The 26,946-nt window shown below is 40.6% G+C and overlaps 1 protein-coding gene across 5 annotated transcripts in view; it reads left to right on the top strand.

Moving 5' to 3' along the window:
- MAPRE2 (microtubule associated protein RP/EB family member 2) overlaps positions 1–26,946 on the top strand; it is a 162,451-nt gene that overhangs the window by 122,595 nt on the left and 12,910 nt on the right. For 4 of the 5 annotated variants that reach the window (XM_003914295.5, XM_003914296.4, XM_003914294.4 and 1 more), the window contains one exon: positions 22,981–23,120. In XM_003914295.5, coding sequence (XP_003914344.1) covers positions 22,981–23,120 — 140 coding nt within the window. Of the gene's footprint in view, positions 1–22,714; positions 22,828–22,980; positions 23,121–26,946 lie in introns of those variants that run through there. The other variant, XM_031658784.1, reaches the window with a different exon arrangement.

Here is a 26,946-nt window from a genome sequence, read left to right on the forward strand (position 1 = left end):
TTTGTGTAGGGAAAAGAGTGATAGCAGCTTCAGGAAATAAGATTGGAAGGAAAATGGTATTCTTTTTCAACTGTTCTTGTTTGCTTTTAGGATAAGGCAATATAAACAGGTTTGTAAGATGGGAGACATGTCTGTGGAGAAGGAATCATTGAAAATAGGAAAAAGAGGGGAAACTGGAGTATGACGCTAAAGCCGAAGGGAAAAGATGAGATGTCAAGGGCATAGATAGAGGGTTAGAAAAGAAAAGAGAGGATATTTATTTTCTTAGAGCCAAAGTGATAGGAGAGGCTGTAAAAATTAAGCCACAAAGATTTTGGGAAGCAAACCTTGATGGCAGTTCAGATTGGCCTTCAAGTTTTGTCAGCAGTTTTCATCAGTCTAGGAGCTGGAGTGGACGAAAGGGGGATGCTGTGCCCTCTCCAGAGTCTGGGATTCAGGAAGCATGTGGGGTGGGAGGAAATAAAGGTAAGAAAATCAAGGGTGTCTGATATTTCTCATCTTAATGTCATTCTCTACAGTTGTGAGTGATGAATAGCTTGGACTCAAAACTCAACTGCCATTTTTTCAAGTTTTCTGTGGTGAGATTGGACAGACCTCAGAATATTTTCTTCCACAATCATAACCTGTCCTTAATTTTTTACCCATTGGCACCAATACTCCTCCACACCCAGACAGCCTGTTACTGTGCTGCCTTGGCCTCGTTTTCTAGAAATTCCCTCATCTGTCTTTCACAAAAGCCACAGAGAAACGTGCGCCATTTTGATAGAATGTCCATGAACCTGAAAGAGAAATATATATTTTCTAGAGCTTAACCTCTTGGGTGATAATGCTCAGGAAACCCATTAAAGTCAACAGATAATAAATTTTATTTTTAATGTTCTCGAAGGCAGTAATTTCCTGAGACCATGTTCCTGATACCTTGACCATGTTTACATTATTGGCATTAATCAGGGAGAAATGATATTAGAAGTCAAACAGCCATTCCCTTTTTAATAAAATATGCTCTCGTTTTTGGGCATCGTGGGGTAGTAAGACTATACTGGGGATATATCACATATAGAGTGTTGTTATTAAAAGCCATGATAGGAGAAAGGCTCCTATAAATGCATTAAGACCTCATTTTTTCTAGAAGTCATATATCCAGTTATTGGGAATACAGCCGAGATAATGTAAGCCAAAATGTCTTCTAAGAGTCAGAATAAGTGTTGTAAAATCGTGCTGTAAAATGTGTGCACTTCAATCTTCATTCATGAGAGTTTCTGAGGTACTTACTCAGGGTGTGTTTGCTCTTTCTTAATTTAGACATAATTGTAATGAAGATGGGGATGTGGTTTCTTAGCACATAGCTCATTAGGGCAAGGAATATACAGGTATCAATAGAAAGTACAAACCTCAGTTAAAAAAAAAAAAAACTTAGCAAAACCTTACTAAAGAGCCTAGTAGTATCCTGGGATCTGTATTACAAGATCAAATCGTTCCATTGCCTCTCAGTAGTCTTTAGTATATGTATGACACCAGCAGGCAGTGATCAATACTCTCATAGGTCCCTTACACTTCTTAGAATTGTCATAATTCTCTGAATATTGACCCTGATTTATTTCCCTCATGAACTCTATTTTTACATTATCCAAACTGGCGCCCCCGCTTCTGGTAGTCACTCAAAGCCATTCTCTTTATACACAGTCTGCTTTTGTTCATCTGAAATTTAGAGCAAATGAACGGTGACGGTCAGCAGTCTGGAAAATTCACGTATCTGTATCACATTTATCTCACAGTGTTGCCAGGTCACTAACATATAGCAGTAATTTTGTTCCCACCTCTAAGCCTTGGTCATTTCTTAATTATCTGCATTAGTGTACATAAGCAGTGGCTGGTATAATTGAAAACAGGTGATGGTCCTTAATTTTTTTTTATTTTGAGTTTGGAATACTTGATTTATTTTTTTAGTGGATTTATCTCTCCCCCAAAATTTCCTCAGGCCAATATTAAAATTAGCTTGCGTGTCCTAACTATTATATAGTAAGAGCAGTAAGTGGCAGCTCCCAAACATTTTGTATGACAGAGGGACCAGATTAGAGTGGAAAAAGTGATCCTGGAGTAGATTGTCACCATTATGATAATTAAGAAAGGACTTAGTCTACATTAGCAAGAAAAAAAAAATGTGCTTTTACATCGTACAGACTACTTACATAAGCATGCAGCAGAGATTGCTATGTATAAAATAGATATATTCTAAATACTTAGTGCATCTTGTTTTTGTAGGAACATGCTAGATTTTTCAACCATTTTGATACAGAGAAAAGCTTTTCTTTATGATTCAGAGAAGCCTTAGAATAGTTTGGCTGTGGCTTCTCTGTGCGTCGTTGGGGACTTTACTGTAACAAGCTTACTGCATAAGCAGAGGCTGTCACCTAAGGGCAAATGGCTGCTTGGTAAGTTTTATTGTCTACATTCTGAGGAGTTGCATCTTGAATTGGTTTTAATATACCAACCAGGGACATGTATTAAAATACACATTTTCATAATGATAGATATGTAAGTACATGCATCATTGTGACTCATGATGTTTGTAAATTTATTGCTATGAGCCATATCTGCAACTCAAGATAACTGTTGGTGCGGATTGGTTTTTATGTGTGAACACTTACTAAACATAAAAGGAAATTCAAAGTTATGTAGTTACTATAGCAACGACAGCTTAGACACATTGCAGATTCACATACATTCATGTATTTAAATCAAACGCCCATATATAAATATAGTGTGATAGATTTAGAGTTGCTATGGAAATTGAGTTTGAGCTTTCTGCTTTCCTTAGGGACTTCAGTGTTTCAGCCTTAAAATCAGATTAATAGGAATGCTAGAAAAGTGGTTCCAAAAGGAAGCAACCTAAGTAGAATAGAATAAAGTATCTGAACAATCGTAATTAAATCCCTAAATGTAGATTTGAATAAATCCTAAAGTGTTTTTCAAGAACATTGTTGACTATTTGAATATTCTCACAATTACCCTTAATGTTGAGTTTTCTAAGGCTGTTTGTATGACTGTAAAATGTAATCATGTTTATTCATTTATTTATTTAGCAATGTATGAGCATTTGTTGAGCACCTGTCATCTAAGTACTCATCACCTCTCACCTTCTTTTGGGAAATAAGAATTGCTTTACTTTGTTGGGGTTTTTGTTTGTTTGTTTTGCTTTTTAAGAGAGGCAGTAAAAATAGCGGTAAGAGGTGGTTTTTATCCTTGTCCTGATCTTGGCTTTATGGCCCAGAATATAGTCTTTTTTGGTCAATGACCACATGCACTTGAAAAGAATGTGTATTCTGCAGTAGTTGGTTTGATAGTGTTTTAGAAATATTAATTAGATCAAGGTGTTTGATAGTATTAGTCAGATCTCCTATGTGTGTTTTTTCCTTACCTAATAAGTTACACTGTCAGAGTAAACAGATCTGTGTTTTATGGATTTTTTTGTTGTCCTGTTCTAACATTTGCTGCAGTCTGTTGAATTTTCATGCATTGATCATGGAATTGTCTATTTTTCCCTTTAATTCTCTCCATTTTTGTTTCTTGTATTTTAGTACTCTATTACTAGATGTATACATATTTGTGAGTGTTAAGTCATCCTGTTAAATTGACCTTTTTTGTCTTTTTTTCTTCTAAAAAAATGGGATACATGTGCAGAATGTACAGGTTTGTTACATAGGTATATGTGTGCCATGATGGTTTGCTGCACCTATTGACCAGTCCTCTAAGTTCCCTTCCCTCACCCACAACACCCAAACAGGCTCCAGTGTGTGATATTCCCCTCCCTCTGTCCATGTGTTCTCATTGTTCAACTTCCACTTATGAGTGAGAACATGCAGTGGTTGGTTTTCTGTTCCTGTGTTAGTTTGCTGAGGAAGATGGCTTCCAGCTTCATCCACATCCCTGCAAAGGACATGATCTCATTCCTTTTTATGGCTGCGTAGTGTACCATGGTATATATGTACCACCTTTTCTTTATCTAGTCTGTCATTGATGGACATTTGGGTTAGTTCCATGTCTTTGCTATTGTAAATAGTGCTGCAATAAACACACGTATGCATGTGTTTTTATAGTAGAATGATTTATATTCCTTTAGGTATATACTCAGTAATGGGATTGCTGGGTCCAATGGTATTTCTGGTTCTAGATCCTTCAGGAATCACCATAGTGTCCTCCACAATGGTTGAACTAATTTTCATTTCCACAAACAGTGTAAAAACATTCCTGTTTCTCCACAGCCTCGCCAGCATCTATTGTTTCCTGATTTTTTAATAATCACCATTCTGACTGGTGTGAGATGGCATCTCATTGTGGTTTTGATTTGCATTTCTCTAATGATCAGTGATGTTGAGCTTTTTTTTTTTTTCATATGTTTGTTGGCTGCATAAATGTCTTATTTTGAGAAGTGTCTGTTCATATTCTTTGCCCACTTTTTGATGGTTTTTTTTTTCTTGTAAATATGTTTAAGTTCCTTGTAAATTCTGAATATGAGACCTTTGTCAGATGGGTAGATTGCAAAAATGTTCTCCCATTCTGTAGGTTGCCTGTTCACTCTGATGATAGATTCTTTTGCTCTGAAGAAGCTCTTTAGTTTAATTAGATCCCATTTGTCAATTTTGGCTTTTGTTGCAATTGCTTTTGGCATTTTTGTCATGTAGTCTTTGCCCATGCCTGTGTCCTGAATGGTATTGCCTAGGTTTTCTTTTAGGGTTTTTATGGTTTTGGGTTTTACATTTAAGTCTTTAATCCATCTTGAGTTAATTTTTGTATAAGGTGTAAGGAAGGGGTTCAGTTTCAGTTTTCTGCATATGGCTAGCCAGTTTTCCCAGTACCATTTACTGAATAGGAGATCCTTTCCCCATTGCCTGTTTTTGTCAGGTTTGTCAAAGATCAGATGATTGTAGTTGTGTGGTGTTATTTCTGAGGTCTGCTCCATTGGTCTATATGTCTGTTTTGTTACCAGTACCATGTTGTTTTGGTTACTGTAACCTTGTAGTATAGTTTGAAGTCAGGTAGTGTGATGCCTCCAGCATTGTTCTTTTTGCTTAGAACTGTCTTGGCTATACAGGGTCTTCTTTGATTCCATATGAAATTTAAAATAGTTTTTTTTCTAATTCTGTGAAGAATGGCAGTGGTAGTTTGATGGAAATAGCTTTGAATCTATAAATTACTTTGAGCAGTATGGCCTTTTTATTGTGTGAAGTGTTCCTCTTTATCTTTGATAATATTCTGTGTCTTGAAATCTATTTTATCTGACATTAATCTAGCTACTCTAGCTTTTTTATGCTTACTATTGCATGGCATAATCTTTCTCCATGATAATTTAAATTTCTACCTGTCTTTGTCTTTATATTTAAAGTGCAACAGCATGTAATCAGGTCTGCTTTTTTATTCATTCTGATAATCTCTACTGTTTAATTGGAGTGTCCAGTCCATTTACATTTCATATAATCATGTAATTATTGATTTGGTTGGATTTAGATCTACCACATTGTTTTCTGTTTGTCCCCTCTGTTTCTTGTTTTGTTGTTTCTCCCTTCCTGTCATCTTCCGGATTTTTAAAATATTTTTTAGGATTCTATTTTAATTTACTTACCATCTTTCAGACTACACCTCTTTGCACTTATTTTTTAGGTGTTGCTCTAAGGATTACATATATATTCTTGTTTTTTCACACTATCCTTAAAATTAATACTGTATACCTTTATGTAAAATGTGGAAACCTTGCAACCACCCCCCCATTGTTCTTTGTTATAGTTGTCATATGTATTACATTTATATACATTATGAACCTCACAAGATAATGTTACAACTTTTGCTTTAAACCTACACTATCTAATACACGTTGGCTTTTGAACACTTGAAATGTGCTTGTTCATCATTAAAATGTGCTGTGTGTATAAAATGCATGCTGAATTTAGAAGACTCAGTGTGAGAAACAGAATGTAAAACATCTAATAATTTTTGTATTGATTACATATAGAAATTATATTTCATATATGTTGTATATATTTTGCATATGTTAAAATCATTGGAGTTTTTTTACCTTTTTGATGTGGCTACTAGAAAATTTATGTGGTTCACATATTTCTATTAGACAGTTATGCTTTAAACAGTCATATCTGTTGTAAAGAAATTACGGGAAAAGTTGTTTGTTTCATATTTTTACTATTTTCAATGTTCTTCATTTCTGAACACCCAAGTTCCCTACCCGCTTCGTTTCTCTTTAGCGTGAAGGCCTTTTGTTGGGATTTCTTATATTGCAGGTCCAGTGGCAAAAATTATTTTAGATTTTTCTTTTTCTGTAAATGTCTTTTTTTTAACCTTCATTCTTAAAGAATATTTTCACTTGATAAAGGATTCAAGCTGGGTTTTGTTTTTCCTTTTGTTTTATTTTTTGCCTGTAAGCACTTTAAAGATGTTATTCCACTGCATGTGGCCTCCAAAGATAAGAAGTGCATACTCATTCTACCCTGTATGCAATACATAGTTTTTCTCTAAGTGCAGTCAAAATTTTCTCCTTATCTTTGGTTTTCAGTAGTGTGACTATGATGTGCCTAATTATGGTTCTCTTTGAATTTATCTTGTTTTGGAGTTCATTATGCTTCCTGAATCTGTGAGTTTATGTCTTTGGGAAGATTCCAAGCATTATTTTTTCAAATTTTTTTTCAGTTCCATTCTTTCTCCTATCCTTCTGGGACTTCATTTATCCATATGTTAGAGCTTTTGAAATTATACCACAAGTCCCTGAGGCACAGTTGATTTTCTTCCCAGTACTTATTTTCTCTCTTCTTTAGATTAGATGGTTTATGTTGATGTAAATTCAAGTTTACCCTCTCTTTCCTCTGTCATCTTCATTCTACTGTTGTAGAAGTCTTCATTTTTAAATTTCAGCTATTGTATTTTTCTGTTTACTTTTTTTTCTTTCTCTGCTGAGTTAGCCTATCTTTTCATTCATTAGGAGCCTATTTCCTTTACTTGACTAAGCAGGCTTATGGTAGGTGCTTTGAAAGTTTTTGTCTGCTAATTCCATTATTCTGGCCATCTCACAATTGACATCTGTTGATTTTATTTTTCTTTGAGAATATATCACATTTTCCTGGCCCTTTATATGTCAAATAATTTTGGGTTATGTCTTAGTTATTGTGAATTTTAATGCTCTGAAGACTGGATTTTGTTATATTGCTGCAAAGAAGGTTGATGTTTGTGAGTTAACAGGCACTTAACTCAATTAGAGTCCAAGGGAAAAATACTCAGAAAGTTAACTCCCATTCAAGGGGATCTAACCTTAGCCTCAAGCCTGTGCCTTTATGTAAGACTTCCTTTTCCTTGTTACTGCAAAGATGCACTAAATCTTCATTTACCTTTTTGAGAAACTCCTTAATTTAACCACAAATGTTGGTCTTTCCCTAAAACCATTATTTACTCTAAGAAATTAACTCTAGGACAGTCTATGATGCCTTTTGACTTCCCAGAGCCCTGTAGGGTGGGTACAGTTACCTTTCTTGTCCCTTGATGGTCTCGCCGTCAAGATGAGTCATGCCTGTTTATTCTTACAGTTTGCCAGTAGATGCCTGCTTGATACTGCTATTTTACAGTCCCCAGTCACTTACCCACATACTCTCCTACCCAAGTCCCTTACATATGTCTTTAAGGATCAAATATTAATTTTAGAAATCATGTAATAATACAAGGAAGAGATGCATTTTTCTTACTAGCCCCATAATTAGCAAGACTTCTCTTCAAATAGATGTTAGTACTTCTCATTATTATGCAGAACACTGTTTCTTTCTTTTCTTCTTTTCTTTTTCTTTTTTCCTTTTTTTTTTTTTTAAATTGAGTCTCACTCTTGTTGCCCAGACTGGAATGCAATAATGCAACCTCCGCCTCCCGCATTCAATCAGCGATTCTCCTGTCTCAGCCTCCTGAGTAGCTGGGATTATAGGCATGCACCACCACACTCGGCTAATTTTGTATTTTTAGTAAAGACAGGATTTCTCCATGTTGGTCAGGCTGGTTTCAAACTCTCAACCTCAGGTGATCCACCCGCCTCGGCCTCCCAAAGTGCTGGGATTACAGGCGTGAGCCACCACGCCCGGCGGAACACTGTTTCTTTTACCCAACCCCTACCCCATATTAGCATTGCATCCTTTTGACCTGTTCATATTAAGAAACTATTCCACTGCTAAGCTGCATACCATTTAATGGCTACTCCCTTAGCTACATTAAGACTTGGAAAAAATAGAAATATTCTAATGGCTCAACTAATTAAATTCTTATAGAAGATCCCCTACTCCTTGGAAGAAGAGAGGTAGCAGTGGTTTTGTTCTTCTGGTTACATATGTAAGATGTGTAAAAGACACTGCTAGACATTGAGATACTTTCCTCCTCAAAGAAGAACTGAAACTGCATTTCCCTACATTTTAGTCTGTTCAGGCTGCTGTAACAAAATGTCATAAACTAGGTAGCCTTGTATAAACAACCGAAATGTATTTCTCACAGTTCTGGGGACTGGGAAGTCCAAGACCAGGGCACCAGCAGATTCAGGGTCTGGTGAGAGCCCTGTCCACATACATGGTGCCTTCTGTTTCCTCAGATGGTTAAAGAGGCAAAGCCCCTTAGGCCTGTTTTATAAGGGCATCGATCTCATAGAGATCATGATCCATTAGACCTCCCAAAGACCCCACCTTCTTAGTACTACTGTGTTGGGGATTAGGTTTCAATGTATAGATCTGAGGGGGACACAGACATTCAGACCATAGCACCTACCTCTTATGATGATAAAAACCACAGCATAAAATATGAGCAGTGCCCTGCCTTGCCAGTACACTGAATATTTCCAAGTTTAAAATATTGAGCAGAGAGAAGAGCAGAAAATTATGAAGAATTTTGGAGTTTCAAATGGGAATCTGCTGGCAGTGTCTGTAGAAAAGCCCAAGGGCTTCTTCCTAGGAAGAGCCGTACATTTTTCATTGCCATCCTAATTTCTTTGCTTACTGAGATAGAATTTTTGACAGATGATTTACTAATTCAATTTGCAATTTTTAATTATTTTGGCTTTCTGGGTCAAAGTATGTACATTTAAAAAAAACTAGAGTGTTTTAAAGTTTAGAGATCAAAACCTACAGAATGTGATGGTACTATTACTATGCAACTCAAATCTGAATCTTAATATGAATAGAATTTTTCATGAAAGTTAAGGAAAATGAAAACATTTAAAATGTAGGAGAAGGCCAGGCATGGTGGCTCATGCCTGCAGTCACAGCTTTTTGGGAGGCCAAGGTGGGAGGATTGCTTGAGCTCAGGAGTTTGAGACCAGCCTGGGCAACATGGCAAAACCCCGTCTCTACAAAAATTACAAAAATTAGCCAGGCATGGTGGCACACACCTGTAGTCCCAGCTACTCAGGAGGCTAAGGTGGGAGGATCACTTGAGCCTGGGGCTCAAGGCTGCAGTGAGCCATGTTCATGCCACTACACTCCAACCTGGGCAACAAAGTGGAACTCTGTCTCAAAAAAATAAAATATAGAAGGAGTCATCAGTAATATTAGCAAATATTTATTGAGCACATATTAAGTGTCAGCTATTATCCTAAGAACTTAATATGTATTCAGCAATTCTAAAAGACAGATCATATTATTACCCTCCACTTTAAAGTTGAGGAAACTGAGGCATGGAGAGGTTTAGTAACTTGCCAGGGTCACACACTAGAAGGAGAGGACTTAAGATTTAAGGCCTGACTCTGTGATTCCAGAACCCATGCGCATTCATCATTATATTATATTGTGTCTCTCATATGTCATGGATGTGGTCTTGTTTTCTCCTCTTACCTCCTCCCCACACTATACTGAACCACAGTAAATTTCACAACCAAATTCAAATTACATGGTATATGGAGGATATAAAAAGCTCTGCAATGTTACTTAGGCTTGAGACGACAGAACACATGCTGTTCTATTGAGATGACATTTATTTTTTTATCGTGATTTTTCAAAAGTTCAAAAACATTTCCTTTCATCCTTCCAGTAAGTTCTAGGGTGAGAGAGAGTTACTATACTGTAGAGTTACTGTCTACATTTATAGATGCAGGAAATGTTAAAACCATTTGTTCCAGGCCTCCTATTAGCTCAAAAGCAGAAGTGTATATAAAGCCAAGAATATTGAGCCCTAGATTAGTAGAATTAGTAGAATTACTAATCTCTGTTTTCTTAATCCTTCAAGTCCATTAGCTCTCCATGTGAATGCTCTGGGTGATTTGAAAGTGAAGACACCATTGGCATGTATTTGGGCACGTAGAGTCTGTTCCTTCGCACAGGGCTCTGCAGAGGAGGGCGAGGGTCTCCATTGTTGTCCTCCCTGCACTGGCAGACCATCCTAGCCCTTTTCAAAACAGCACTGGGTCATTAATCTTATATAGCTGTTCCTGATATGTGTTGAAATATTAATTCTGTAACTAAACCCCATGTCCTCATCTGATGGATCATTCTTTTACTCTCCATAGGTATAATATCAGATTTTACTTCCAGCCTAACTGTAAACCTCGCCAGACCACACAAGACAGTGACTTAGCATTCATTCTTAGTTTCCACAAGCAGAATGTCATAGATTGTCTGTGAACCTATTTTTTTTTTTTGAGACGGAGTCTCACTCTGTCGCCCAGGCTGGAGTGCAGTGGCCAGATCTCAGCTCACTGCAAGCTCCGCCTCCCAGGTTTACGCTATTCTTCTGCCTCAGCCTCCCAACTGGGACTACAGGCACCCGCCACCTCGCCCGGCTAGTTTTTGTATTTTTTAGTGGAGACGGGGTTTCACCGTGTTAGCCAGGATGGTCTCGATCTCCTGACCTCGTGATCCGCCCATCTCGGCCTCCCAAAGTGCTGGGATTACAGGCTTGAGCCACCGGGCCCGGCCCCCTATTTTTCTTTATTATTGATACCTTTTTTGTTACTTAGTATATTGGGCAGGAATCGAAAACAGCTTTGACTTGTAGAATTTTCTAGAATCCCTTTGAATTGGGTGAACTACACTATAACTCAACTCTGTCTTGTTCAATCATTGTTCCCCCATTGCCTGGCCCGTAGAAGGTCCTCATGTAATTATTGAGTTGATGAGTTTAAGCCGAATCTTTGCAGCGTTCGTCTGGATCAAGGAAGATGTAGTACTCAGTCAACACATGGCTGTTTTTGAAGTGCTCTCGAGTCATAGCCATTACCTGAGAAGCCTCTTACACTGTAACTTAGAAAGTATGCTAGTACACTATGCAGTAGCTCAGAAAATGTTTCCTTTTGAAATTTTATTTCAATAGTTTTTGGGGTACAGGTGGTTTTTGGTTATATGGATAAGTCCTTGTATGGAGATTTGGGTGCACCCATCACCTGAGCAGTATACACTGTACCCAATATGTAGTCTTTTCTCCCACACTCTTCACCAACCTTCCCCACCCCCGAGTCCCCAAAGTCTATCGTATCACTCTTATGCCTTTGCATCCTCATAGCTTAGCTCCCACTTAGAAGTGAGAACATGCACTATTTGATTTTTCATTCCTGAGTTATTTCACTTAGAATAATGGCCTCCAGCTCCATCCAAGTTGCTGCAAAAGATATTATTTCATTCCTTTTTATGGCTGAGTAGCATTCTATGATGTATGTTACCACATTCTCTTTATCCACTCGTTGGTTGATGGGCACTTAGGTTGGTTCCATATCTTTGCTATTGTGAATTGTGCTGCTGTAAACATGTGTGTGCATGTGTCTTTTTCATATAATTACTTCTAGAAAATGTTTCTTAACAGTTCCTACTTCTTGGATTCCTTACCCTTTTTGTGAAAGCTTTACCTGAATTCTCATTCTTTTTTACTAATTGATCTAGTCTGTCAACAGATGTTTGATGATGCACTGTAAGAGATTCTGGAGATACACAGTGATTCTAACAAGACCCCTGTTTTCAAGGAGATTACATCCTAGTGGGAAAAGTTGACAATAAATAGGCAATAATAATAAAGGGAGGCGAGTTCCCTCAGCATGTGTAGGAAGAACACCTGGGCTAGTCTTAAACATCTTCTATAAAGGTTTCTGAAATAAGTGAAGTTCAAGCAAAACTTAATGAATAAGTAGATGTTAGCCAAATGGAGGTGTGTTGAAGAGCATTCCAGGCAGAAAGACAAGGATGCTGAAGTCAAAAGAATGTGCTCCATTCAGTAAAGTGCATGTTGTTCGGTGTGGATGTTGAGCTATGAGACTGCAGAGGGAAGCGGGGCTCTTCTTATTGCTAAAAAAATAAAATCACAAACTTAGCAGCTTAAAATAACACTTATGCATTATTTTATAGATTCTAAAGTCCAGGCATATCTTAGCTGGGGTCTCTGTTTTAGGATCTCACCAGACTATAATCCAGGTATCCACTGGGGTGGTGGTCTCATCAAAGGCTCAACTGGGGAAAGATTTGTTTCCAAGCCCCCTCAAGTTGTTGACAGTTTTCTTGAGGCTGCAGGACCAAGGCTTCAGTTTCTTGCTGAAAGCACCCTCAGTTCCTAGAGGCCACTTGCACCTCCTTACCTTATGGGCTTTTCCAACAAAGATGCTTACTTCATGGCAACTACTTCTTCAGGGGAATAGGGGAGGTCTCTCTGGCGTGTTTGCCAGCAAGATGGTCATGTAGTAACATAATGGTGAGAGTAACTCCCATTACCTTTGCCATGTTCTGTGGGTTAGAGTCAGGTCACGGGTCTTACATACACTCAAGGGGAGGCTGTTATACAAAAACATGAATACCAGGAGGTGGAGATTATTAGGGTAAGGAGATTACTGTAGGATTTGTTTGTCACACCGAGATTACACTTTATAGTAGGGAGTCATGGAAAAGTTTAAGCAGAAGCGTGCTTTGTATTATAGAAAACACATTAGAGAGGGCACAGTTAGAATCTCGTACACCAGCTAAGAGGCTTTGCCGCAAACCACATGGGAGAAGACAGTGGCCTTAATGAAGGCAGTAGCCATGTGGGTGATGGAGACCCTAAGATGATACAGTCAGCAAAATTGGATGATTAATGGGATATGGGAAGTAAAGAAGAGGAGGAAATCAGGGATAAATGTTACACACATTTCTGACTTAGTAGTCGGTTGGTAGAAGCAGAGATACCTGGACCAGGAGCCTGGTGAGCATGGGGCTCACCTCGGAATTCTCCCTTCCCTGAGCTCCAGCCTGCCCTGTGGCCTCAGATCATGTCTGTCTTAGCAGGAGAGTCTGGATAAGATGGTGTTAATGGAGCACAGCAGACTGGCCACCATCAGATAAACAACTACAAGCACTGGTCTTGCTAGTTGTCAGTCAGTAGGGGCTCTGGCTGGAGTCTAAAGGACATATTATAAACTTAGTACTTACGTTCTTCCAAAATAACCATCCTAGTGTATAAACTTTTTGGTAAATGAGTACTGCATACCAGGAGTGCAGTAGCACCCTCGATGTCATTGTTGTGGTAATGTCTGTGTGTCATCTGCCCAGTGGGCTGGCTCAGTGTGCTGGGCTCCGTCACCATCTTCCCCTGTTACTGCAGTGAACAGGCTGCATTATTATATGTATATCTAATATATATATTAGATATATTATTATATAATATATCTAAATTATTGTTGGGATGGGGTGAGTGAGCCTTACCATTTCTATTGCTCTGAGAATGATCGAAGAATAATATTTTAAATGAAGATAGTGATTGGATTTGATACCTAATGTGTTTCAAAGGACACTTAATTTTTTTTACCAAGATGTGAGGTGTGAAAGGCCCTCCCCTTGGAATCAGTAGTTTATCGAAAGAAATAGATAGCATGTTGAAATAACTATTTAAAAGATAGAATTTTTAATACTTGAGCCATTGTAAGATGCAGAACACTTTCCTGCATTTTTCCCCCTATGAAAAATTCTCTGAAACCAGAGTGACTCAAGCAGAGCCTGGAAAATACTGGAGAATCACATGATGGCTAAAAATAAGCACATCATCTCTAGCAGGGACAGTAAGCAGGGCAGAAGTAACTCGGTATGTGAAGGCTCACACTCACTGGACATGCTCAGGAAAGTCAGGCCCTCTGTCCTTGGCAGGGGCAGGCTTTGAGACCACCGGTCAGCGAAGAGAGGTCCTCAGGAGCTGGTCATTCCGTGCTGCAGTACCCATGCCCTCGGCAGGCCCCCGACCTGCAGTGCGCCTCACTCGTACGCTCTCCCAGGGGCAGAGCCATTTATTTTACACTGTAATGACCCCTAAACAGTGGATTGGGAGGGAAACAGGCTGACTCATAGCTCTTGTTACTGCCCATTTTCTCTTAAGCCCTCCCCTTGGAATCAATAGCACATGCCATTGATCACAGAATGTCTTTTTGTTGCTGTTAACATTGCAAAACGTGTATTTTGTGAAATTGCTGGACATTTGGTGACTGTTCTGTAGGATATAGAATAGGGTTTCCTAAACTATACCATTGCAGGTACTTTACCAAAAGCACAACGAATCTTGTCTTAGGCACTCGCTGCTCATACCCAGGGAAATTACTGCAGTAGCCCCCTAGCTGGCCTTTCTGCATCTCCCCTCAGCCTCCCTGGTCTGTTCTCAACACAGCAGGCAGAGTGAGCCATTTGAAAGCAAAGCTAGATCATGTCACTCTGTTCAGCATCCTGCACTGGCTTCCCTTTTCCCCTGCGAGGTCCTTTTTGACCTGCCCTTCCAGTACATGTCTGACCTTCTGTCTACCTGCAGTATCCCATTCTCACCCTGCCCTACCCACCTGACCTGGCTCCTGAGTGGGGAAGGCAGGGCCTTTGCACCCCCATTCGGCATTTCCTCTGCCTGGCCTGCTCTGCTCCTGGCTGTCCAGACGGCCACCTTCCTCTCCTGCCTCAGGTCTTGGCTCAGGTCTCACACTCACTGTGAGAGACCTTGAAGAAGGAAGGGTTACTCCTGCAGCTAGCATGTTCCCTGCAGGGATCCTGGAAGTTGTGACTATGGAGTTTGCTACAAGAGCTATTGGCTTCTGTGAAGAATGAGTTTGAGCCACAGTGACCCCACACAGGAGGTTCTCGCCTCCTGTGTCTGTGCCAGACTGCTGCGGGACTCCCAGCAAGAGGGGCACCTGGCACTGCCCTGCTAGTGCTTGCTGTTCTGACCTCTGTTCTTCTGGGTGGCCTTGGTGTGAGTGTGGCCCGTGAAAGTACCATGGGTCTGAGTTGAAAAACTGAAACTGGAGGAAGAACCGTAGTGGATGCTTAGGCCTTCCATGAAATTCCTATTGCTACTCGCCCACCCCCAACCCAGCTCTCTCTACCCAACCCTGCTCTGATTTTCTCTTGTTCATAGCACTTATTTTCTAGTTTATTCTGTCACTTACTAATTTATGTTATTGTTTATTGTCTAGTTCCCCTGTTAGAATGTTAATTTCACAAGGACAAGCATCTTTTGTGTTTCATTCATTGTTTGATCTCAACTGCCTGTTAGCTTTCTCAGGTGCGTAATAGGGTTATGGCTCAATAACAGTTTGCACAAATGAACGAATTAGGATAATTTAGAAGAAGCACAGACGAAGATAGATAGGGAGTGCATGGAATGGACGGAATCTATGCCTTGGAGCCCATCGGTGGGTTATGGGTTAATCACATTTTTTGGTTCTAAAAGTGAATTTGTTGAAGCTGAGCATATTTACATGATGCAGTTGTGCATCTTTATACAATAGTTGTTCACTGTGTAAAAACTGGGTTAATCAATTTTTGTAAAACTGTTCTTTAAATAAACATGAGCCTTATTTTCTTAGTATTTCAGCTGTTTTATTTTAGTAGTATCTAGAAATGGGAAACAAGTGTACTTTTGCATCATTAGTTGAATCAGGTCTCATTTGCTGAGTAATAATAGTAATGTAAGCTACCATTTATTGAGCACATACTATGTGCCAGACCCTTGTGTAATCATTTTCCATGTGTTAAGTCATGTACCCCTCCCAACTCTGGGAAGTTGGCACTGCTCTTCCTTTCTTAAATGTAAAGCAAGCAAGGTGGCCACAAAGCTACACCAGTCAGGAAGTAGTGGAGCTGAGACCCCTAGGAAGGCTCTCTGGCTGCTGAGCCCCTACTCTTGACCACTGCACTCACTCCCTCCCTAGAGGCAGGTGAAGGATGTCCAATTCCTTACCAGGTCTTCATTCCCACGAGATTGGCGTGGCTCGTGCCTGCTGTGTGGAGCTGCCCCTAGCTGCTCAAGGAGGACTGCCCACTCTTAAGAGCCTCCACTGAAAAGGAAGAGCTGCAAACCTGACCACTGGCTGCATTGGTCAGAACAGAAGCTGTAAACTGCCAATTTCAGAATTAAAAAACCAACCTCCTAATGATCTCATGAATCAGGGCATCCCAGAACCCTGTTAAAGTTTCATTTGGCCTGAACTCTGTCCACTGAGATGTTTTTTTGCCCTAAACTCACAGCAAATTACAGAATCTACAAAGTGAAAGTATGGAGGCAGTTTTGAAGGAAAGACCAGGTCAATGTAACTTGAATTTGCAGTAATCAGAATTCTGTAGGGACTGGCAATCCTTTTGCAGTATGAGGGCTCTGATGTCAGTTCAGTTTCCGAGGAAGTCCTCTTCCTGTGGAATTCACCCTCCTCATCAGTCTAGCCCACACCCTTTCTCCAGCAATGACATTACTTTTTTTTTAACCAAGCTCATTATCTGTTAAAAAATATAATCTCCTTGTCAAAGTGCGGGGGATAATAAAGTAATATCAGATCCATCCACAATGAATCAGTACAGATGCAGTGTATCTTCTGCCATAGTTATTCAGCTCTGGGTTTTCTTCATTTGAGTGAGAAGGGCTGGGGGATGGTTTGGGAGGGGAAAGGGCTCTCAAAGTAGAGAAAAATTGGGAATGACCATAACCAGAAGAGTGGTGGCCGCCTGCATGTGTGTGTGCACACGCTCATGTTTTTAATGTCTCTGTGGTTCTTGTCAACAGTATTAATGTCATATTTTTAGCTCCTCTGTTTATGATTTTGGCAAAAGGAATAATATGGCAGATTATGTGAAAAGAATTTCTAAATTCCAGCAGAGTCTTGGCCATGAAGGATAAAGCCAAGTCCAGTGCTTTGATTTGCTTCATCCTTCTGAATCCATTGGGCCTCATATGCCCAACATGTTGCAGCATTTTCCATAAACATTAAGCAAGCTACTAGTTATTGACATTAGACACGGCAACGCCCAGGCTTCACTGAGGCAGTGAATCCGACCACTCCGAATTGTTTTACAACTATGGTTAAAATGTCTTAGAATCATATTTATACCCCCAAATCCTAAAGGCATTAATTAAGACACAACTGCTCAAAGACTAGCATTGTAAATCATGTCCAGTGAGCAAATTCAGAGAATTACAGGGACTTGGACAGAATTGATGCTTATTTTCCTCTGCTTCTAAGATTCCTTTTTATTTTGAAAGGTAAAATTAGGGAGGTAGAAAAGCTTGAGGGCAAAATGGTTACTTGCAAACAGGGCCACCACTCATTATGTTCTCAGGACATCATCAAATGCAGCTTGAAAAAAAATTGAAATATTTGAATCAGCTGCAAGAAAAAAAAAATCTATATCTGTATTACAGCCAAAGTAGGTGCACTCTCTAAAAGCTATTATGTAAATGTTTTCCACATAAGCATCCTTGAGCCAAGAGGCCTGGGAAAGGTACAGAAGTCAAATCACTGATGGAGTGGGGCATTCTGGGAAGCAAGAAGATAGCTTTTGAGGACTTCAGTATCTAAAACCAAGATTGGATGCTATCAGAGACATGTTGGGAGCGGTTTACGAGATTGGAATGCAGATGGTAGCTCACATAAAAGTCTTGTATCAGTGTTAACTTTATGACATTGATAACTGTGCAGTTTTGTGAGAACATTCTTGTTATATTGCTCAGGTAAGGGGGAAGGAGTATCTGGCAGCCCCAGAAACTTTAGAGTGTGGTTGTTAGAAGACAGCGAGACCTAGACAGCAAATAAACAAAAACAACTTCTTAACTCTAAAGAGTTGTGCTATATGTTAGGATATTGTCTATTATTTATTCTGAAAAGGAAAACATGAAATCATTGAATATAATGAGGACAAAAGGTTTCATTTTTATTTTTATACATTTAGTATTTCTTAATCATGTGACAGCTGCGAGGGGTAAATTACTTCCATTTCAAATTGCAGCTTGTGATGATTTAATGAGCCCACTTTACATTTATTTGAAAACGAGCTTTTAGTTTAACTGTTAATTATGGGGTTTTTGTTGTTGTTGTTGTTGTTGTTTACCCAAACCTCGGAAGATAACTAAACTCTTTCCCATGCCTTTCCCGTTCTTTAATTTCTTCACATTTATTCATCTGAAGGTAAAAATGTAGTTAAGTAGGCCTGATTTCACATATCCTCATGCATCATTTATTTTCCTCTGTTATCAGTTTTTCTCCAAACAGTAGAATTTCAAGATCCCTCTCATTTTAAATATCAAATACTAATTACTTAAGTGATTGATTATTAAATGTTTAGAATTTTTTCCATTTCTTCCTTCACTCAGCCTGCACTGTGTCCCCGTTAGCAGGCTTAAGGGTGGGGCAGAAGCGGTTCTTCCTTCCCACGTGTGTGTAGGTGGTGGAGCAGCAGAGGTTGCCAAGCCTGATTTTCATCACCTGCACCTCTCTCATCTCAAAGGGATCCAGGAGGTGCACATGCTGTGTGCCAGTGGGAGAGCCCTGGGGCCCTAGGCCACCACCTGACCTTTGCCTGATTTGTGAACACAGATGCCATTTTAGGGCTGAACCACAGCTTGGCGAGTCCAAGCCACACAGGCAGGTTGAAGTTGGGCTCTGTTAACAGCAAGGGATAGTTCCTCAAGGGAAGAAAACAAAACAAAGCAAAACCTGTTTCCCCAAGTGACTGTGTGTGGCTAGAATGGGGAGAGCATCAGTAACTGCAGCAGCTGCACCCTCCCTCCCTGCCATGAGCCGTGCTGAGCGCCTCCCGCAGTCGGGGATTCTCCCTGCGTGTCTCCTCACTGCGCTCCTGGCCAGTGTCCTCTGCTTCTTCATAGTTGCTCTTCCCTGATCATGTGGCTTTGCCCTGGGGTTTGGCTTGCCACAGCCCCTTCTACATCTTATCAAACATTTCAGTTTTTTTTTTTTTTCAAGCTCTATTTGATGATATCCTGAGAATATAATTAGTGGTAGCCCTGTATTATAAGCAGTCAGCTTCGGTTTCTTCCATCACTTTTTTCTTTTTAAATTGACATCAGACTGGATAAGGCCAGATACCAGAACATGAGTGTGTCTGATGATCCTAGCTCAGTTATTGCAACCACTTTGTTGTTGCTGACCTGCCTATGAAAGACTGCCAGGGTAGGTGGGTCATCACATGCTATCTAGGGAAGCCCCCTCTGCAAGGTTGTGTCCCTCAGGAAGGGCCAGTGAGCATGACACAGGCTTGGACAGCCCAGCACAGACCACTCAGAATTAAGCATATACTGACTGACTGAGTTTACTCCACCTCTCCTGATTCTGTGTAGGTAAGGAGCCTAAGTAATTTACAGAAGGTAATCTTGAGAGGAAACCAAGGAGGAGCTCTCTTTCTGGGAGGCTGATGGTTTTTATTTGGTTTCCTTCTTGTCTTGCTGGTTCTTTGTGTCTGTGAGTTTGACATTGGCATCAGCTCCTCAAGCTTCCCCCAGTGTCCTTACCCTGAAGAGATGCCTCTGCTAGGTCTTATAGAATGAATTATAAAAACTATTATTGAATGTCTCTGGGTTAGGCACTGTGATTGGTGGTGAGAGCATAAGGTGACTAAAACAGATAAAACTCCTATGTCCTGGCGTTTCCGCTTGTGGGAGAAGTAGGCATTAAAGAAATAGCTGTACCACAACAGTGGAAAGTGTTCAGGGCACTTTGGCCTTCCAGACAAAGTGACATCTGAGCTGAGACTGGAAGGGTGGTAGACCTGCTTGCTCAGAGGAGGTAGGGGACAGGAAGGAGGCAGAGGGAATACAGCCTGAATTGCATGGTGTATTAGTTCTTACAGTGCCATAAAGAACTGCCCAAGACGGGATAATTTATAAAGAAAAGAGGTTTAATTGACTCACAGTTTCTCAGGGCTGGGGAGGCCTCAGAAAACTTAAAATCATGGCTGAAGGAGAAGCAAACATGTCCCTCTTCACACGGCAGCAGGAAGGAGGAAGTGCCAAGCAAAGAGGGAACAAGCACCTTATAAAACCATCAGATCTCGTGAGAACTCACTCACTATCATGAGAACAACATGGAGGTAACTGCCCCTCACGCTTCAATTACCTGCCACAGGCTCCCTCCCACAACATGTGGGGATTATGGGAACACTACAATTCAAGATGAGATTTGGATGCAGACACAGCCAACCCATATCACATGGGATGGTCATGGAGTCGTAGAACCCTGGCTTATTCCTGAGAACACTGAAGGTGCCACACCGGGAATTCTTAGATAGCTGTTGCTCATGTGAAAACTCAGCTGGAGAACAAAGACTGCATCTTAGGCATTTTTAGGGGCCTCCAGTGCATGGCCCATGGCAGGCACTTACTAAGTGTAATAAGTGTGTGTAAGGGGTGTTGATCATAGGCAGTCTTCGCACTGCTTTCTGTTAGACTTCCTTTATATTAAAATATGAGGTATTGCTTATAAAAAGATCTGAACGAACTTGATATTTCCGAGCTCTCTCCCCACCTGTTAGGCTGGTGGCTGCCTCAGAGAAGGCTCTTTGCCAGATCAGGTGTCCTCACCCTGCCTCCCCTACCTGCTCGTCTACATTGTTTTCTTCACCCAGTTGGTTTGCCTTTGGGTTAAAGAACTTGGTCAGCAGGACATGGAAGGTAGTGTTCCAGGAGTGTTTTATATGGGCTTCAACAGAGATGAAGAAGGTTCCTCACGGCCATATACCAGGCACAAATAAAGCAAAACGTCAGCCCTCTAGAATCCTTGGGAAGCTCTTCTGCACAGGTGAGGTTTCCAGGGATCTGCAGATTTACCCTGAGAAATTCAAACTATTTTAAGTGTTTCCCAATTTAACCATTCTCATTTTAAAGTATATTAGGCACCTCCCTGTGTTTTTAAAGAAGTTTATTTAAAAAAAATTTTTTTTAACAGAAAGGCCTGTATTTTAAAGGCTGTCATGCTGTCAGTGTTTCTAGAGGGTGTGACTTGCATCCGGAGCTAATGACCCCAGGCACCTGAAGACACAAATACAAGTTTTATGGTCTTCCTGTTTTCTACTTTGTAATTAGGATGTTGGTTGAAACTTGTAACTGCTGTCACATACCTGTCTTTATAACCCTTCGGCTCTTGCTAATCTGTTGATACTAATAAACTGTGAAGTTGGAAATAAACTGTAAAATTGGAAACCATATCACTAAAAGTTTTATTTGCTTGTTTATATAGTTAAACTTTTGCTCTTTAACCAAATACATGTTCGGTTGAGCATTGTGCTATGCACTGGGGTTACAAAGATGAATAAGATGTGTTTCTTGCTGTAAACAAGAGCAGGGGTTGGGGTATTAGGCCAGTGGGAGCACAGAGAAGGAGCACCTATACCAGACTGAAGGGATGGTGAAAAACAGAGATGCCACTTCACAGGGACTGTGTTCAGAGGAAAAGGGAATGGGCAGGCCCCCAGTAGTGGCTTGGAATTTCATAATCCATGAAGTACATTGCGTATACATTGGGACTTCTATTTTGGCCGCAGAGGCCATTCTTGTGTCTGTGCGTTGTTCTAGGTAGTGAGAGTCTGCTGTGAGCTGAGCTCCAAATAGGTGAGGTCTTACCTGAAACCAATGGTTTTTCATTTTTCCACTTTATAACATTGTTAGTGATGCTAAATGAATCACTTGCTTAAGGTGCTGACCCTCAGATCTCCCCATGGTAAGGGTGTATTTTTCCCTTTAGAGTAACACATGTAAATATCTTGTTCCCCAAAACCCTCTCACCTAAAGTTTACATGTCCAATGATGAGCCCTTTCTGAATCGCTTATTAGTTACGGATGTCACAAAATTGTGATTTATTTTCTAGTTCCAGCATTTCTTGTACATTTACTGACTGCCAGTGTTCCTTAAAAAGGATTGAAAAGATCTTTATATTCTTTTCTCTTCCCTCTCCCTCTCCCTTTCTTCCAGCCCATCTCTCTTTCAGTCATTGTAGATTAATAGATTTTATTATCCAGTGCATTACAATAAATGAAGCTATTGTTCTTCCTAATATTCAAACTGTCCCAAGTGTGACTGGTGGGGAGCCCCTTCGAGCTCTTGATATTAATCCTGGAGCACCTCCTTGTTTTTTGACACAAGATATCCTCAGCTTACCCTGAACATTCCCTGCCCCATCCCTAGAATCAGCCATTTCTCAAGAAGCCCTTTTATTGCAGAATAACCTGTAGAAACCAAGGTTTGGGCATCAGGAGTGCCCGCTGCTATGGAAATGTCATTGCTCTTAGGCATTTTAGTGGCTAAAGCTGGGAAATGTTTTAAAAGAGAAAAAAATACATTTGTATTGATATTTCTTCTGAAGTATTAATCGGTTTTAAGATCTTTTCTCTTGTTTGTTAGAAATTCAATTAGGGTGATACTTTTAAGCTTATCTAAAAACCTTTCCTCTTAAAAATCTTAAAATTTGTTCTCTTACTCTTACATCTCCAGAGGCAGAAGGGACAATGGCATTAACCTCATGTTACTTTAGGAAAAAAAACAGCACTCACAAAGGTGAGATAAATTGCCCAAAACAACCATACTTTTAACTGTGTACACTCCTGCTGAAATATTTGTACTCCTTCTGTATGGGAAGGGATCACTGGAGGTGTCTCTTATATGTTATAGTAAGCTTCTTTTATATCATTCATTTTCTATATATCTAAAACACATTTTTAATATTACCAGTATTTATCATTTATTCTGATTGCTTTCAGGTGCAGCTAAATCAAGTCCAGCAGCTAAACCAGGATCCACACCTTCTCGACCCTCATCAGCCAAAAGGGCTTCTTCCAGCGGCTCAGCATCCAGATCTGATAAAGATTTAGAAACGCAGGTCATACAGCTTAATGAACAGGTAATGCATCAGCTCTGGCCACACCTCTAGGAGCAGTGACATATGTAAGAGGTAGGGGGCCTAGGATCCCCTAGGACTGGGGTAAGGGAGGGAAGGTAAGGAGGAATCCTTGGTTTCAAGTAAGAAAGAATATAAAGATTGTTCGGGAAGACAAAATCAGTAGCCCATGATGAATAAAAAGTGTTAGTCACAAATCTCAAAGTTGTACATTAAGATGGGGCAGATGGCTTAGCCTTGCTGCAGACTTCAGGTCACCTTCCCCTCCCCTGTCCCTCAGGGCTGTCATGAGCTCCGGCTAGACCATAGTCCATCCTGCCCACCTCTGACCATTCTAGATAGTGCTGCATTGCATTAGGGTGAGTCTGTCTCCCTCCCTCTCTTTTTAAAGGCTGAGTCAGTGTTAGTCTGTCTCCCTCCCCTTCTCTTTTTTCCCTCCTTCCTTCCTTTCTTCAGCTATTAGTAGTTGAGCTCATTCTATATGAAAGATATTACGCTTAATGCTGGTAGAATGATAGTGGTAAAATAGATACCTTTCCTTCCGTCATAGAACTTGTAGATAGCAATTGCACACAGTAGGTTATTACACGAGCTAAACAAAAAACCTGATTACTTCCCACAATGGCAGAAGTTGGATGCTGCAGGAGCACCGAACCCAATATTTGGGGGATCTGAAAGGCCACAATTGTGTTTTAAGTAGAAGAGCTTTCCTTTTAATTTAGCATTCCTCACAGTTATGGTAAAATCTAGCTAGCTCCACTGTCTTTGAAATTTTCATTATAAAATCTTAGGTACTTCTCATCTTTCCTAAGATTATATGTAGCTTAAAAGTAATAAAAGCAACGGGTAGTGGAGGGCCCATACAGGAGAGCCTTTTATCCTGGCTACCCTGCCGCTATGAGAGGAGCCTTTACTCCAGGGCCCCAGGCTGTTCCCAGCCACTCACTGGGCCAGTCGTGGTGATTAATCTTATTCTTGATGAGCCAGCAAGAGTTTAGAAACAGCTTTTGTGATAATTGTATATTTGTAATCAAGAATCTAGTTTAATGAAGGCAGTTTCTTAGCTAGGGTGTTTCTTTACAATTCTGATCACTTTATGGAAAAAGGTGTAAAAACTTAAGCCATCCAGCAGGTAGGACTTGGATTTGGAAACTGGAATGTTCTAATTACCTGCTGATTCTCAGTTTGAGTCCTGTTTCCAATAATGACTTCTTCTCAATTAAAAGGCAGTAAGGACAGTCATAAAGAGCCTTGGGCCACATGTCTCAGGCTCCAAGAAAATCAGAGTAGACCTAAAGGCTGTAATGCCTTGGACCTAAATCTCTGTGATGCCTTGGACCTAAAGTTGGTCCTCCCATATCCATGGGTTACCACATCTACAGATTCAAGCAACCAAGTATTGCAAATATTCAAAATAAAAAATAGCGATACAAACATAAAAACTAATACAAATTAAAAACAATACAACATAACTATTTACATAGTATTAGGTATTATAAGTAATGTAGAGATAATTTAAAGTATACGGGAGTATGTGCGTAGGTTATATGCAAATATGATATCATCTTACATTGTCGTATATCAGGGACTTTAGTATCCATGGGTTTTTGTATCTGAGGGACAATCTGGAATCAATTCCTCTCAGATACCAAGGCACAACTGTAGAACTCTTTTTCCTTAAGGAACCCAAATTCTTTTGGTATCTTTCTTATCTTGTGTTTCTTCATGACTCCTCCCTCTCTTCCCCGTCTACCACACCCAGTGTCCCACCTCTTCAGCCCAAAGTATGACCATGTGGAAACCTTGAGGTTCTCTCCCCCTTACAGCCTGACCCAGCCAGCCCCACTTCCTCTCCTTGGGGCTGGCTCTAGGCTCCCGTTAGCTCTCCAGATCACACACACAGCCCATCCCCAGGGAACTCAGACCTCTAAAATGCCTCCACTAAACCATCCTACCATCCACAATGCCACTCAGAGAACCGAGTGAGAAGAGAGAGGAATGGTCCAGTGCCACCTTCCTGTTATAATCCCTTCATTGCTTCCAAAAGGCCTCACTCCCCATTTCTGCCCCCTGACACCTTCACACCGAGGAGTGTGCCTCCCCCTGTCTGTCCCTCAGAAGGAAGACACACCCTGCGAGTCCTTCAACCAATATTACTGAGCACTTACTCCAAATTTCTATCCATGGTTAACTGTTGCCGTTCCCTCCTTTTTCTGTCTTGGAGCCAACAGGATGCCCCCCGAGTCTGGGAGGGGGCCCCACAGGCATCATGGTGTTGGAACAAAGAACACTCAGGTGAGGAGAGGCTGAGGGGAGACCCTGATGCTGAAGGGTGAAGCACAGTCTTCCTTGAGAAAGGGACGAGTGCCATAAACTTGGAGGATTCTCATTTGCTTGGCCTCTTGCATTTTCTCAGGCAATTTCCCATGATGCACTAAAGCAGTAATACTATGCTAGCCCAGTCCCATGAGAGAAATGAATCAAAAGACATACAGTAGGAAAAGCCATAAACAATATAATTAGGGACTTGTTCTGGATAGTGGGTTAGCCAACCAGAAGTGGGTTGGAGTCAATGGATTAGCCAACTGGAAGTAGGTTGGTCATTGCTCAGGGAGCGCAGGTGAGGCCGGAGATGGGTGTCGGTTAGCCCAGGCAGAGACTATAGCCATCACTGATACAGCAAGGCCTGCAGGAACCTGCAGTCTGTGGCCACACTGGGAGGAGTTGGAAGAATCATAAGAAGAGAGCTGCTTCTCCTTTTGTAAGATCCATCTCCAGCATCTCCTTCATCGCTTAAGCATCTGCCACAACACAAGAGGGATGAGGCTGGCATTGGTCTTTGTGAGTGGGACTATGACAGCGGAGTTTTGCTTGCCAATTGATTTTCATCATATAGGTTAGCTAGCGTTGGTTTTTACGAGGGAATGTTGGTAGTGGCAGCTGTTACCTAATGCATGTGGAATATCACTGAAGCCTGATTTGCACTAAAGGTTTGTCTGGAAAAGCCTCAGCTATTTGTTCAGTGTGCAGAACAAAGCCCTAGAGGGCCAGACAGACCTAGTTTTCGTGGGTGGGATGTGTCCTTGCCTGGTACAGGGGGCTGAGGGGTGGTGACACACCTAAGCTGCCACAGATCATCTGCTGGCACTAGCACAGGATTGAGATGGATTTTGTGTCCAAACCTGGGGAGAGGTTGGTTTGTTTTAAAGCAGGAAAGGATTTCTAGAATAAGAGTTTTCTTTTTTCTGGAATTTAAGCTGGTCACCTTCACTTTTTTTTTTTTTTTTTTTTTTTTTTACATCTTACAAATGTGCAAGCTATAGTATTAATAGAAATGAGTTAAAAGCAAACTGGTTCTCCACTGCTTTGCAAGCAGCCACCTGGGGGCGCCAGTGAGGGTAACCCTGAATCTACAGGATGGATATGGTTTGCCAGGTGCGCAGGAAGAGGATGGACGCTGCATGATCTGTGTGTGTTTGAATGAATCAGTAATTCCACATGGATAAAGCATACACAAAGGCCCAGAATTATTAGAAGGAGAGAGTAGGACATTTTGCATTCCAAATGTAATTTTTTGAAATTCTATTAGGGGCGATTTTTAAGATAATGACAGAGAGATTTTACCTAAGGAGGGCCATGAAAGATTTAATTTACCACCTGAAGCATATACCCTACATAAAAATAAACAAAGGGTTTAAGCAAATGGAGATCCTCAGAGACCAGGAACAGGGTAATAGTTTGGGCCTGAGTGTAGCTGCTGTGCCTGGTAGACCGAGATTTGAAGCCAGATCTAGTCACAACCCCATCAGGGTTTCTTTAGCTCTGGGTG

The sequence above is a fragment of the Papio anubis genome, chromosome 19, assembly GCF_008728515.1.
Source record: "Papio anubis isolate 15944 chromosome 19, Panubis1.0, whole genome shotgun sequence".
Classification (NCBI taxonomy): domain Eukaryota; kingdom Metazoa; phylum Chordata; class Mammalia; order Primates; family Cercopithecidae; genus Papio; species Papio anubis.